This window comes from Arachis hypogaea, chromosome 15, assembly GCF_003086295.3.
Source record: "Arachis hypogaea cultivar Tifrunner chromosome 15, arahy.Tifrunner.gnm2.J5K5, whole genome shotgun sequence".
NCBI classification, from domain to species: domain Eukaryota; kingdom Viridiplantae; phylum Streptophyta; class Magnoliopsida; order Fabales; family Fabaceae; genus Arachis; species Arachis hypogaea.
The window spans coordinates 60,346,335-60,360,085 of NC_092050.1; the positions used below are offsets into that span (position 1 = coordinate 60,346,335).

A 13,751-nucleotide genomic window follows, 5' to 3' on the forward strand; every position below is an offset into this window, starting at 1 on the left:
AATTGAATCCTAAATGAGATAAATATCATTTTTTATTTTTTATTATTCATTAAAAAAAACCTCTTCTAGAAATTATACAATAAACCAATTAGATTATATGGAATTCCTCTAATTTTTCTTGAATCTCTTGTGAGATTTCACACACACGCCTTATCAAAATTTTTTGTCTGAGAATTTTCAAAATATAAAAATCTTCTTGCATAGATTAATATGCTCGGAGAATTAGCAGATGCAAACTGCACAAATTAAAAGCAAACTCTATAGCCATTGAAACTATACACATTTAATCTCTTAAAGACTACAACACAACCAAAAAATATTTAGCGATTAAATTGTACATATTTCATCCCTTAAGGACTATTAAAGTGTTAAATGGAAATTATTTAAAGGCCAAAAGCATACTAACGTGAATTCACTATCAACACTTTTAAGTAAAAATTTATCAGTGCAAAGTCATGAACAGATAGATGACATATAAAAGTAGAATAGTATTTATAGCATCATTTTATGAAATAAACTTCAAAGGTACTTCAAGCTTTATATTAGTGCATAATCTATAATATGTGAAAATAATTAAAAAGGAAGCATTCCTCTATTGAACAAATCCCAAATTCCAGTCTATAATGGTGACTTTCCTAAATCTCTTTCTTAGATCTAGCATAATAGTGGCTTTCACGTTAAAACTCCAAATTCTAATCCTTGAATCTACAATTTCTTATCTGAACACATAACTGGACTCATAAAAAAGTAGAAAGATAAAATAATGATTCTAATAAAAATTTATAGAAAAATAAAAAAAATGATGAAGAAGAGCTTTACTTGACTACCTACTTTCATCAAGATACAGCCCCAAAAAGGATGAGATAGAGCTTTAATTGACTACCTACCATGGAGTAGTGGAACTTGTAGCTGTCATTCACCAAAAAAAAAAAAAAAAACAAAATACAGATTCAAAGTAAAATTCATTGTTAGAAAAGAAAAGAGACATTAAACATCAGACTTTTCTATCACCATAGTTATTGCAAAATGCAAAAATGTTTATAGCTTAATCCAATTATAATGACATCTTACATATCCTATGGCCATTCTCAAATTTGGATCTTTCAGTTTCCTTTTTGCAAATGCAACCTGAATCAACATTAATTTTCTCATCAAGAAAACATGCTTAAATATAAATTTTAGCTCACTTTTAAAATAACTAAAATGTTTATTTTGTCTGCCTTATTATCTTCATAATGAAGTAACAATATGGAAGGAGAACACTACATTGATAAAAAGGCATTCATTCCATCCAGCTAGTATGACAATAGTAAAATAAAGAACAGGCAATGGCTTCTATTTCATTTACAACTCAAAATATGTGACTACATGAACACATAAACTTATGATAAATAAACACAGCAGCTATACGTCACGGATAAAACACAACATGTTAACATATATGTACAGCGATTGAAACAAATTTCAAGGTAAATAAAATTCATAAATCCTGTAAATAAACACCTTTATCATTATATATACCTACATGTAACCCTATGTAGAAGAAGAATATGATAACAAATATTTAGGGGAAGAAAATCAATTTTGTTTCACCACAGAAATACAGAAAATTCTGCAACAATGTAACATTTAGGTAGCTACCTATAAAGCACAAATGAATAAAAGATAGTGGTATTTCAACTAAAGGGATGTTAAGTCCAATCATCAAAGACATGATATGCAAAGCAAAAAGATTAAGCTATTAAGTTCAAAGTTCAAAATATATTCAGATGGAGATGCAACAACTTTTCTTAGTTCGACCTGCTCAATTAACCCTTCTGGTTTTAGAAGTTCCTTTGTCCTACCAACCTTTTTAAATTTTATTGCAAATATAATATCAAGCAAACAACTATATCAGTCATAGTATCCTAATTTATCACTCAAAGAAAACTTCTTTAATACAATATGATAAAAGTCTATTAAGAAAGTATTTTCAGCCATTTAACTTACTTAAAAACAAATCACTGTACAAAAATTGGGAAAAGAAAGCTAGCTAATAATCCAACTGCAGTTATGAAAAACACAGCTCATTAATTAGATGAGAAAATATATTTAATTTTAAAAGTACGTAAAAATAATCATAGTAGACTCTAAAATTTTTTTAAATGAATTTGATCAAATCTGTGGCACTATTCAAAAACAGGAAATCAAGGAGGAGATCATAAGTCATGGGATATATACTAAATAATTCACAACAATCATAATATATACTAAATAGACCTCGTTCTATAGTATATTGCAGGTATTTCTTATCTTGAATGTAGAACTATATATATGGGTAATATAATGCAAAACTAACAATATGAGACTAAAAACATACTCGGTGTTGATATTAAACCCTGATGTTTGTTCAAAGAGCATAAACATATTTTAGTTGTGTCTTGAATAACTTAAACTTCTTCGAATAAAAAATAATTGGTACTTAATTGTTTCCTTATTCTTGGGAGTGAAGATTTTAACTACCCTGGGTTTGTGGTAGCTGTAATGATGCTAATTAGAAGGGTAAATCCAAAGGCTAAGACCGTAGCAAAGAGAAGTCCTCACCATGATATTTGAACTTGGTTGTTTAAAAAGACGCATGGTGCTAGAGATTAAATCAAATAAAAGGTAATGAACTGACATAATCTTTAACAGGAAATCATTATGCAATAGAAGATTAAATCAACAATCTTGTACCAAACTGCTTTGATGCCTTCACAGCACCCGTCGTCGCTACTGGGAAAGGAGTGGCTGCGACGCCGTTCTGCTGTGGAAGCCGTCCCTCCTCATCATCATTCTCCAAAAAAATTTAACCAAAATTAAAGCCGCCTATCACAGCCTCATACGAATCAGTCATCAACCATCAAACCTCATTCCCTGCTTTATGAATCCAACCCCAACCTTCAGCCAAAACAGGAGATTAGAAAAATAAATACATAAAGTACTTTTTTGTTTTGAAATTAAAAAAAATACCTCTGCCTCATAGTCGATAGCACCTTCAACGGTAAGATCTCTACCACCATTCTTCTCTTTTTTTTCCTGGACAGTAAATAACTTCCGGTTAGCTTTCTAGCATCACTATCTTGCTGCTAAGCTGTTGCCTCTTCATTGACAGTAGCAACACAGTATCAACCCTAAACCCCAAATTTACCAATCGATCAATAAAAGAGAACCAAATATTACCTTCTTGAACTTCTTCACCGGTCGTAGAATAGTCCTTCTGCAAATCTTCTTTCAAGATGCGCTCCAACACCATTTCTGAATATTACATACATTAAAACAACAGATCAAGAATCATTCAAGCTCTGAAACTAAATCTGAGATCCATTCTGAGTTTATTTACCGTGCCAAAGAAACACTCTCTCAGTTTCATTGATTTTGTATAAACACAACGATTTGTGTAACTATTCTAACTCTAAAAAAAAATTACCTCTGCAACACCGCCAACGACACCATCCATGCTGAGTAACTGCGAACGGATTGAGCTTTGGTTTTCACGAACAGATGAAAAATCTGTACCAACGGTTCCTCTGTTTGCATCGAGAGCAAAGTTTCTGTATTTGCTTCGGTGACAGTGCAAAGCTTTAGTACCGACAGGCGGAGAGACGGATGGAGAGAGATTTGACGAGGGAGGAGAATGGGGTTTTGAATTTTGAAATAGTAGCCGCTAACAAATGTTCAATTTAGGATTTTGTCATTATTTATATATACACAACAGTTTTAAATTTGACATCTAAACAACTTTTATTTACTTAGATACCCTTATTTTTTCACTGTGCCACATGTCGATTATAGAGGTTAGATACTTGTCGAGTAATGAATCATGTACTTTCCTATTATATATAAAGAGATTATATATAGAGATTTTTATTTTAGATATTTTATTTTTAGAATAAAATTTTATTATTTTTGTTTTTATTTTTTCAACAAAATTTTAAAAACAAAAATAGTGACAACTGACAACAGAAATAGACAATCAAAATGCAAACAAAAGGTGCTCTTATTTGTTTATTTATTTATTTATTGGTCAGGGAAACAAAAGGTGCTCTTTCTTTACTTACCATCAATACTTTGTTTCTTTCTTTTTTCTGGTCATCTTTTGTGGGATTTCTGTTGGGTTGGGCATCCGTAGTCGTAGGAAACTACTAATAATTTATTTCAGCCATCTTTTGTGTTGGGCCTTGGGAATCTCTACACCCTTACCAAACTTCCAAGAAATGAAAATGAAAAATCGTTCACCCCAAATCCATTGACAAGCTAGGCAGTAGACACAGAGGACACAAACAAGTCCGAAAAGAAAAAGGAAGATTCATAGAAATTGATTAAGTTCTTGTGTTCGGACAAAAAAAGGTTGTGTTGTTCATGACCAAAAAAAATGTTTTGTTGTTTTGGGCACCAATAACAAAAAGAGAATCACTTAAATAAAGACGACTAAAATATTTTTTTTAAAGATGTATTTTAATAATTAAAATTTAACATATATAATCGATTAAATCATGTTATTTTTGTCAAAATTAAGTTTGACAAATCAATTTGACCAAAAAAGGTGAATCAAATCTTGAACTGGTCTAAATTAATATTATTTTTTATAAAAAATTAGTACAATACCCCTATTATAGAAAATAACTAAAATACTCCTATTATATAAATTAATTTTGAGAATCTTAAATTCTAACCTTTTTCTTTTCTACCATCATAGAGTTAGAATTTAAAATTTTTAATATATATATATATATATATATATATATATATATATATATATATATATATATATATATATATATATATATATATATATATATATACAGACCAATCAATCGAATATTGATTAATACGTAATCGATCGAACACTACTTGAAAACGGCTATTCTGCTCAGAACTGAGAAGTTCTAAATGTTCCTGGAAATTCTTGCTCCCATTGAACCATCTGTATCTACATGCATTAAGATCCCGATTCATGGATCTCTCGGTTCGAGAAATCAAAATAAGAGGATCGAACCATTTCTTCTGACTCTTTTTCAAATTTGATAACTGGTGGTTGATCGTGTATTTTATAGAACTATATTGTAAGAATTAGACCGGACCGACCGATTCGACCAAAAAATTAGTAAACCGGTGATCTTGTCGGTTCGGTTAAGGTTTGGACCGAAGAAAGAATTAAACTGCCCAAAATTGGCCACCGACCAAAATCGACCAGTTTGATTCAATCCGTGAACCAGGCGGTCCTACGGTGCTCCTAACCAACCGCAGGTCTTCGGTACTCCGGCGCTCCCCTAGTGTGCGTTGCATTTGAATATTGGATCCAATATTCCAAAATGCACGGAAGGAGGTTCGAACCTATGCCCCCTTGCTGGGTTTTAACAAGCCATGTCACCAAGCTATTGTGATCCTTTACTATATTATGTGCTAATTATTATATATATTATATACATACACAACTGAGTTATATTTATTTAATTTAATTTTAGTTTTATACTCACTTTTTTTTAAATTTATAATTATTTAAAATTTTATAGAATTATTAAAATGTTAGTGAAGATATTTATGTTAAATTTTTTAGAGTATTAAAGTTAAGTAGTAAGTCCTTGAAGATTTCGACTTAAGACTAATTAGTAGAGACATATAATCATCATCAATAAATTTTACATGATAAATTAATAGACGGAGATAACGTGTCCATTGTTTACTATCTTGAAGGACCAAATTTGTATTTTATTTTTTTCAAGGGTTAATTAATCTGAAGTCAAAAACTTTAAGGACCTAATTGTCACTTTACTCAATTTTTTGCTATTTTATATTTTTATTTACATAGGACCGATTCTATCGGTTCAACCAGTAATTTATCGGTTGAACTAATAAACTAATGAACCAATAACTTGACCGGTTCAATCATCGATTCGATATATATATATATATATATATATATATATATATATATATATATATATATATATATATATATATATATATATATATATATATATATATATATATATATATATATATATATATATCGAAGTGGGGGAGAAGGAAAAAGGAGTCAGTGAGTTCATAAAAGAAATAAGGGAGAAGACTAGTTTGATTCCTAGTTAGGTTTCCGGCGTTGTCTTACTCGTTAGACTCACTTCAAGTATTCCGTTCGTTTATTCCACTCCTTCAGTACTTCATTCATTTTCTTTAAGAGCAGTTGTTTGGGTTCAGATAACTAGTACGGTACGGAGAGAATAGAAGCTCGCTAGCGCTCTTTCTTATTAAAGAAATAGGATATTAGCTTTCTTGAAAAAGGTATATATATATATATACTAAAATTGGGTTTTTCCCCAACTAATGAAGGTGACGTGTCGATCTCTCATGACTCCGTTTTTCCTTTAAAATGAACTTTTCTATTCTCTATTCTAAATTATTTTATAAAAAATATATTTATTATAATTATATTATAATTAATATTTAATGAATAATACATAATTATACTAATTTAGAATAATATCTTTATTTTTAGAAAGTACTATTCTCATGTAATGAAAGCACTATTCTCTCTTCTAAAATTATTTTTAGAAAAATATCTTTATTATAATTATATTACAATTAGCATTTAATGAATAATGCATGATTATACCAATTTAGAAAAATATCTTTATTATAATTATATAAAATAATCTACTTAATATACTAAGATTGGATTTTCCCCTAACTAATGAAAGTAAGGTGCTAATTTCTCATGAATTTATTTTCTTTTCAAAATAAAGGCACTATTCTCTCTTCTAAATTTATTTTAAAAATATCTTTATTAGAATTATATTACAATTAGCATTTAATGAATAATGTATAATTATACTGATTTAAAAAATATCTTAATTATAATTATATAAAAAGTTAAACATAAATTTATAATTCTAATTGCTATAAATATGATACTAACGTTCATAGTGGTAAATTGATATTGCAATAATTAATTTCTATAATTATTTTTGTACTACTAAAGGCTATATATAGTGTTTCTTTGTGGTTAGTGAGTCTAAATCTAAGAATCAAAGCATTTTTTTTCTAATCTGTTATTCTTTTTTGATTGGGCAATTGTTTCTAAGGAGCTTTGTAGGTCAAGTTGAAGTCACATCCCCTCTACGTTTTATACGTTTGTCCAAAAATATTCGAAGTGGAGCATATAATGAGATCGAATTTCCTCAATTTAGGTTCAATTTTGAAAAATTCGTGCCAACCTTGAAGATGCAATTCAAAGATTGGTACTATATTTAAATTTTTTTTCTCTTAAGCTTTTTGTATTAAAAATAATTTTATAACATATTGTATTTTTTTCAGAAACTACCGGTCTTTTGGTGCATTAATGCAATGCCATTAAAGAGAATAAAAGTCAATTTAGTTTGACAATTTTAACAAGAAGATAGTCTAAATTTGTACCGATTCTAAGTATTCGATCTTATGATGTTATTTCGGTTGGTTGGTAAGAGTTATAATCTATATGTATCTAAGGATTAGAATAGATTAAATATTAATTAAATAATTTAGTTCTAATATTAGTAGTTGATTAAATTAATTTTAGAGAAATTTAAATTGTTGTCTCAATTTATATATTATGACTATTCTTTATGGATATGTTATTTTTAAACTTTTTAATATGATTTTTTTTTTAAGTTTGTTTTCTTTTTTGATATATGTATCACCATTTTTTTTTGTATTTTAGATTAGTAATGCAATTATTAAGAGAAATATAATTCATCAATAAATTAGAATGATTAAAAATTTAATTATGATTAACTAATATCTGTTTTGGACACAAGATTGACTAATTAAGATTAAGGTGTGAAAAAAGAAAGAGAGTCACAATACGTAATTTTGCTTTCTTGCTAATATATAAAAATACGTGAAAGAAAAAAATTAAAATATCACCATTTAAAAAAAATTGTTAATCATACATATGAAAAGGGATTGGGGAATATGTATAGATATAAAAAATGAAAAATTATTACTCGATTGTAGAATAAAAAATAATCATATATTTATAAAAAAATAATCATAACAAAAAAATAATTAGCATATGTGACTTAAATTTTTATATGTACAATTAATATATATATATATATAAACTACGTAAAGAAGTATTTAGAATTATTTAAAACAATAAATATATTCTAAAAATAAAAAAATTATTAACTAAACAAAATATATATATATACGGAAATTAGTATGATTTATGAATATTATTACGCATATGATGGTATTAATGGAATAACAAAATCACTATAATTATTGTAGGCTAAAAAATTATTTATAATAAAAAAATTAAAAAATAATTAATATATATGACTTAATATATGTGTACTTAAATAAGAAAAGATTTAAAATTATTTAAACAAAATAAATAAATATATCCTACGAATAAAAAAACCATTGACTAATCGATTAATATATATTGGTAGTATAAATAAAAAATCATTAAATAAAAAAGAAATAGTATGTTTTTAATTTTGGGAATAAAACATAAATAATTATAATATAATAATTTGTTTAATTATTAATATTTATAATTATTATTTTAAATCATAAATTTAGAGAAAAAAAAAGTAGATTAACAAAAATGATTAATAACTATATTAGAGTTGATACACATAATACTAGATTAAGAAAAAATAAACGCAATTACTACAATTTAAATTAATTTTAATAAAATAATTTAAAATTATAATTTTAAACTTATCACGTGCATAGTACGAATTATTGAACAATTTATTATCATATACATGACACGGATTATTAAACAATTTCTCATGTGTTTTTTTTTCCAAAATAAAGATACTATTTTTACTTATAATTATTATTCTTTTTCAACTCTTTCATTTAAACACTAATATTATTTATTAATTTTTTTATTTTTATTCCTCACATTTATTAAAAATTCCTTTTCAATAATTTAGGTATTAATTGTCGTTATTTAATTAACTTAGTTTAGGTATTTACTTATTAAAATTTTAAGTATTAATTATACCTCAATTACGGTATTAAGACTTTGAACATAATTTCAATTTAATTTTGGACAATATCAAATATATATATATATATATATATGATATTTTAGGGGGCAATTTACGCAAATAAAATGAATGAGTAAAACCTTTACGCAAATACAACATTGGCAATTTTCAGACGCAAATGCAATAAACGCAACTGTATATAATCCGCTACACCCTGTAGCAAAACTCAATTGCACGTAATCCGCTACAGGGTACCGCGGATTACGTTGAGGGCTGCATTACTCATAAACCGCTACACCCTGTTGCGGTTTATGCTCATATGGTGCTACACTCATAATCCGCTACACCCTCTAGCGGATTATGAACAATGTGGAAGCTTGGGAAGATGCCTATATATACCCAACAAGTTGTGTAGAGTGTCATTCTCATTCATTCATAACTTGAGGAATGGAGAGTGAAGAGAGCTTTTTGGTGTTAGTGCATCATTCTGGAAAAATAAAAAAGAGTAAGAGACACGGTGTGAAGTTTACAGACAGAGAACCGCTGAGTATTTTTGTTAGGTCGTCTGATACAATGTTGGATCTGAAGAGCAGCATACTGCAGAAGTTGGCCTCGGGTGGCACAAAGTGGGTGAAGAAGCTGTTCTACAAGATCCCTATTGCGGTTGTGTCAACCGGCGTGTAATATGAAATGTTCGTGTTACGAACAGATGAAGATATGCAGGTGTTGTTTCATTATCGTCAGAGTTTTTCAGAAGTGAGGATACATGAGTTGTTTGCGAAGATGGAACATGGGATCGATAGTTCTGGTGCATCCGCTCCAAACCCCCAGTCCACCACGATGGGGGTGCCTCCACCTCGATACCCGTCGTTGCACCTGAGTGTTTGTTGGAGTATCGGCCAGCCGGTCCAGTTGGGGCATTCACCTCAACTCATCCATCTCCAGATGTAGGACATGAAGGGGAACCGGATCGGGTGGAAAATGCTATGCTAGAGAATGATTCCGACGAAGAGCCTACTGACATTGGAGGGGACAGCGATGATGAAATTCCGACAAACCCTGCAACATGTCAACCACCGTTAAGTGCCGGCACACATGAGCAACCTGCACATTATTCTACCCTGGATCTGGGAGCCATCAACCAACCGGCGGTATCAGCACCAACCTTTGGGGGTCAAGGCTTGCACGAGAAAAATTCTGTAGCTGAATTTCAAGTTGGCCAATCTTTCCATAGTAAGGAGGAAGCTATGCTTACTGTAAAGGATTACAGCATTCGGCGCGGTGTTGAGTATAGAGTGATGGAGTCAGATCATCTTAAGTACCATGGGAGATGCAAGGAGTTTGGGAAGGGTTGCACATAGATGATTCGCATCAGCCTTCGAGCACGGAAGGGAACCTGGGAGGTTTGGCGGTACAATGGACTACACACATGCTTGGCTACATCGATTATCACATGATTTGTGCGAAGATCTTTTCTCTGGTTCGAGCCAATGCGGCGGTATCGATAAAGGTGTTGTAAGAAGCTACCGAAGGAACGTACGGGTTCAAGCCAACTTACAGGAATACGTGGTTGGCAAAATAGAAGGCGGTAGCACAGATATACGAGGACTGGGAAGAGTCCTACGCCGAGCTACCTTGTTGGATCCTTGGTGTTCAGTCCACCATAGAGGGGACGGTTACGTTGAAGACATCTCCGGTTCGCGTTGGTGATGACGTGGATGACTCAATCGTGTACTTTCATCGTCTTTTCTGGACGTTTCCTCCTTGTGTTGAAGCTTTCCGACATTGCAAGCCATTGGTAAGCATAGACGGTACTCATCTGTATGGCAAGTATGGAGGGACTTTGCTCCTGGCCATCACTCAAGATGGGAACTCCAACATCTTGCCTGTTGCTTTCAGTCTTGTGGAGGGGGAAAATGCCGAGTCTTGGTCTTTCTTCCTGACCAACCTGCAGCAACATGTGACTCCGCAACAGGGGATACTGGTCATCTCAGATAGGCACAATGGCATCAAGGCTGCACTAGAGAACCCAAATAAAGGGTGGTTACCCCCGCATGCGTACCGAGCATTTTGTATTCAGCATGTTGTAACTAACTTCACACTCAGTTTCAAGGGCACGGATGCAAAGCGTTTGCTTGTGAATGCTGCTTATGCGAAGACTGAGGCAGAGTTTCACTATTGGTTTGATATAATGCGGACTGAGAATCTGGCAATGTATGATTGGGCGAACAGAATAGAATACGATAAGTGGACTCAGCACCAGGATGGTAGCAGACGGTTCGGTCACATGACGACCAATATATCTGAGTGTGTTAATTCTGTTCTGAAGGTACATGGAATCTTCCGGTTACTGCCCTAGTAAAGTCCACATATGGTCGGCTAGCGGAGTTGTTCGTGATTCGTGGTCAGACGGCAGAGGCCCAATTGGCCAGCGGTGCCAAGTTTTGCCAGTCTTTTATGAAGGCGATGGAGCACAACTTGAAAGACTCCAGATGTTTCATTGTCACCCTGTTCGATAGACACCAGTCTGAGTACACCGTTGCCGAGACGACGCCCATCGGGAGCTTTTCACTTGGGACGTACCCAGTTTCCCTCTAGCATCGTACATGTGACTGTGGATACTTTCAAGCTCTCCATTACCCATGTTGCCATGTGATTGCATGTTGTGCCCAGTCACGGCTTGACTGGTCTATCTATGTCGACGAGGTCTACACCATGCAGAAGGTGTTCAGGGTGTACCAGATGGGTTTCGTGCCACCAATACCAGAGGGACTTTGGCCACCTTATGACGGTCCGACCATTATTCCGGACCCCAGCTTGAGGCGTTGTCGTGATTGGCGACCGAGGTCTACCAGAATCCGGAACAACATAGATGAGGCCGACCCTAACTGACCGAAGCGATACGGGCTCTACAGACAGCCTGGGCACATGCGTAGGTCTTGCCCCGGAGAGGCTCCACCGTTGCCGGTAGTTCGTAGGACTTCTAGTTTGTGTGCTTCTAGTTTTTTGAATTTTATATTCTCCTGTAGCAATTTACACTTTCGGGTGTTAGTGTTAGTTCCTTTGGTGTGTTTGTGTTAGTCTTGGTTCTGACCTATTTGTATGACTTATGACTTATGCCTAATGTAGAAATTAAATTCGTGTTACTGTTAATGCCTCGTGCCTATTATATTTCTATGGCTTATTATTTATGGAGACTGTATTGTATAACTTCGTATATTTTGCATCACGAGTTGTTACTGTAAGACTGGTATATATAGGCATCTTCCCAAGCTTCCACATTGTTCATAATCCGCTAGAGGGTGTAGCGGATTATGAGTGTAGTACCATATGAGTATAAACCGCTACAGGGTGTAGCGGTTTATGAGTAATGCAGCCCTTAACGTAATTCGCGGTACCCTGTAACGGATTACGTGCAATTGAGTTCCGCTACAGGGTGTAGCGGATTATATACAGTTGCGTTTATTGCATTTGCGTCTGAAAATTGCCAATGTTGTATTTGCATAAAGGTTTTGCTCATTCATTTTATTTGCGTAAATTACCCTATTTTAGGTATTAATTATTATTATCTATTAACTTATTTTAGGTTTTTAATTATTAAAATATTAGATATTAATTATATTCTATTTAGCATGTTAAGCTTTTAGACATAATCCCAATTTAATTTTAGACAATGTAAGAAGCAAATATATATATATATATATATATATATATATATATATATATATATATATATATATTAAATTAGAAGAGTAGATCTTAATTTTATATAAAATAATATAATAGATATAGAGTATAAATAAATTTACTTGACAAATATAATTATTTATAGTGTGATATTTTATTATGATAACATATCTTTGTGCATTGACTCCCTATATAGCAATAATATATATATATATATATATATATATATATATATATATATATATATATATATATATATATATATATATATATATATATTTAGTTTGTTATTTTTCCATTACATGACATATTTATTATTATATTTCAAATTTAGAGTTTCTTTGATCTAACATTTCAGTGAAAGAATAGCAAGAAAATAAAAACAAAAAAAAACATGAAAACATTCTAAACATGATTACTACTAATCTTTTTTTTCTTTAGTTTTTAAATATATTATTTATTTTATTTATTTAGAGTAATAACTAAATTTATTATAACTATAGTAAAATTATCTTTAAACTATTAGTATTATTAGTAAATTTTTAAAATTATTGACATATTATTAGTATATATAATAAGCAGTAAATTTTCTTTCATGTTTATTATTTAAAATATTTATAATTTTCACATAGTCTTTATTCTATTTTTTTTCATACCTAATGACTATTGACTACGATCCTATTAATAGTATCACCTATAGTAGATTATACGAAAGAGAAAATATGAAAAATAAAGACAAGAATTATAAGACTATAAAAAGTTTCATTCAAGTTTGACAAGAGTAAAATGGTTTACATAGAAATAGTTCTAATAGATGATGAAATTAATTGATTCATTTACTAAATTTTTTCAAATAATGCTAAGTTCATCTTATAAATAGAGTTTAATTTTGATGCACTAACAGTGTAAAGTGTTTTACATAGTCGTGCAATCACATCCGTTCTTTTAGATGACCATTCACGCGGTCAATATGAAATGTATTTATTTTTATTGATGTGTCATTACGGAATTGGATACACGTATAAAACTACTTTACACTGTCAGTGCATCAAAATTAAA

The 13,751-nt window shown here is 31.0% G+C and overlaps 1 protein-coding gene and 1 long non-coding RNA gene across 3 annotated transcripts; one reads left to right on the forward strand and one right to left on the reverse strand.

Moving 5' to 3' along the window:
• Window positions 1-238: 238 nt before the first annotated feature.
• Window positions 239-3,694, reverse strand: LOC112750368 (uncharacterized). 2 transcript variants are annotated; one of them, XR_003814053.2, is made up of 5 exons: window positions 3,449-3,681; window positions 3,202-3,276; window positions 2,992-3,057; window positions 2,716-2,919; window positions 514-1,128 (listed from the first exon to the last, which is right to left on the reverse strand). It is a non-coding gene; the product is annotated as an uncharacterized lncRNA (long non-coding RNA). The 2 variants fall into 2 exon arrangements; XR_003175682.3 differs by having other exon boundaries at window positions 239-2,919; window positions 3,449-3,694.
• Window positions 3,695-10,421: 6,727 nt separating this feature from the next.
• LOC112748530 (uncharacterized) lies at window positions 10,422-11,897 on the forward strand. Its single transcript, XM_025796762.1, has 4 exons — window positions 10,422-10,541; window positions 10,588-11,272; window positions 11,335-11,591; window positions 11,679-11,897. Exons 1-4 carry the CDS (start codon window positions 10,422-10,424, stop codon window positions 11,895-11,897), a joined length of 1,281 nt encoding a protein of 426 aa, XP_025652547.1.
• Window positions 11,898-13,751: the final 1,854 nt, after the last annotated feature.

Coding starts and splice junctions, on each gene's coding strand:
- LOC112748530 (XM_025796762.1), top strand. CDS start 10,422: ATGGACTACACACATGCTTGGCTACATCGATTATCACATGATTTGTGC. Junction 11,273..11,334: donor GTGGACTCAGCACCAGGATG/GTAGCAGACGGT, acceptor TCTGTTCTGAAG/GTACATGGAATCTTCCGGTT. Junction 11,592..11,678: donor TTTCACTTGGGACGTACCCA/GTTTCCCTCTAG, acceptor TGTTGTGCCCAG/TCACGGCTTGACTGGTCTAT.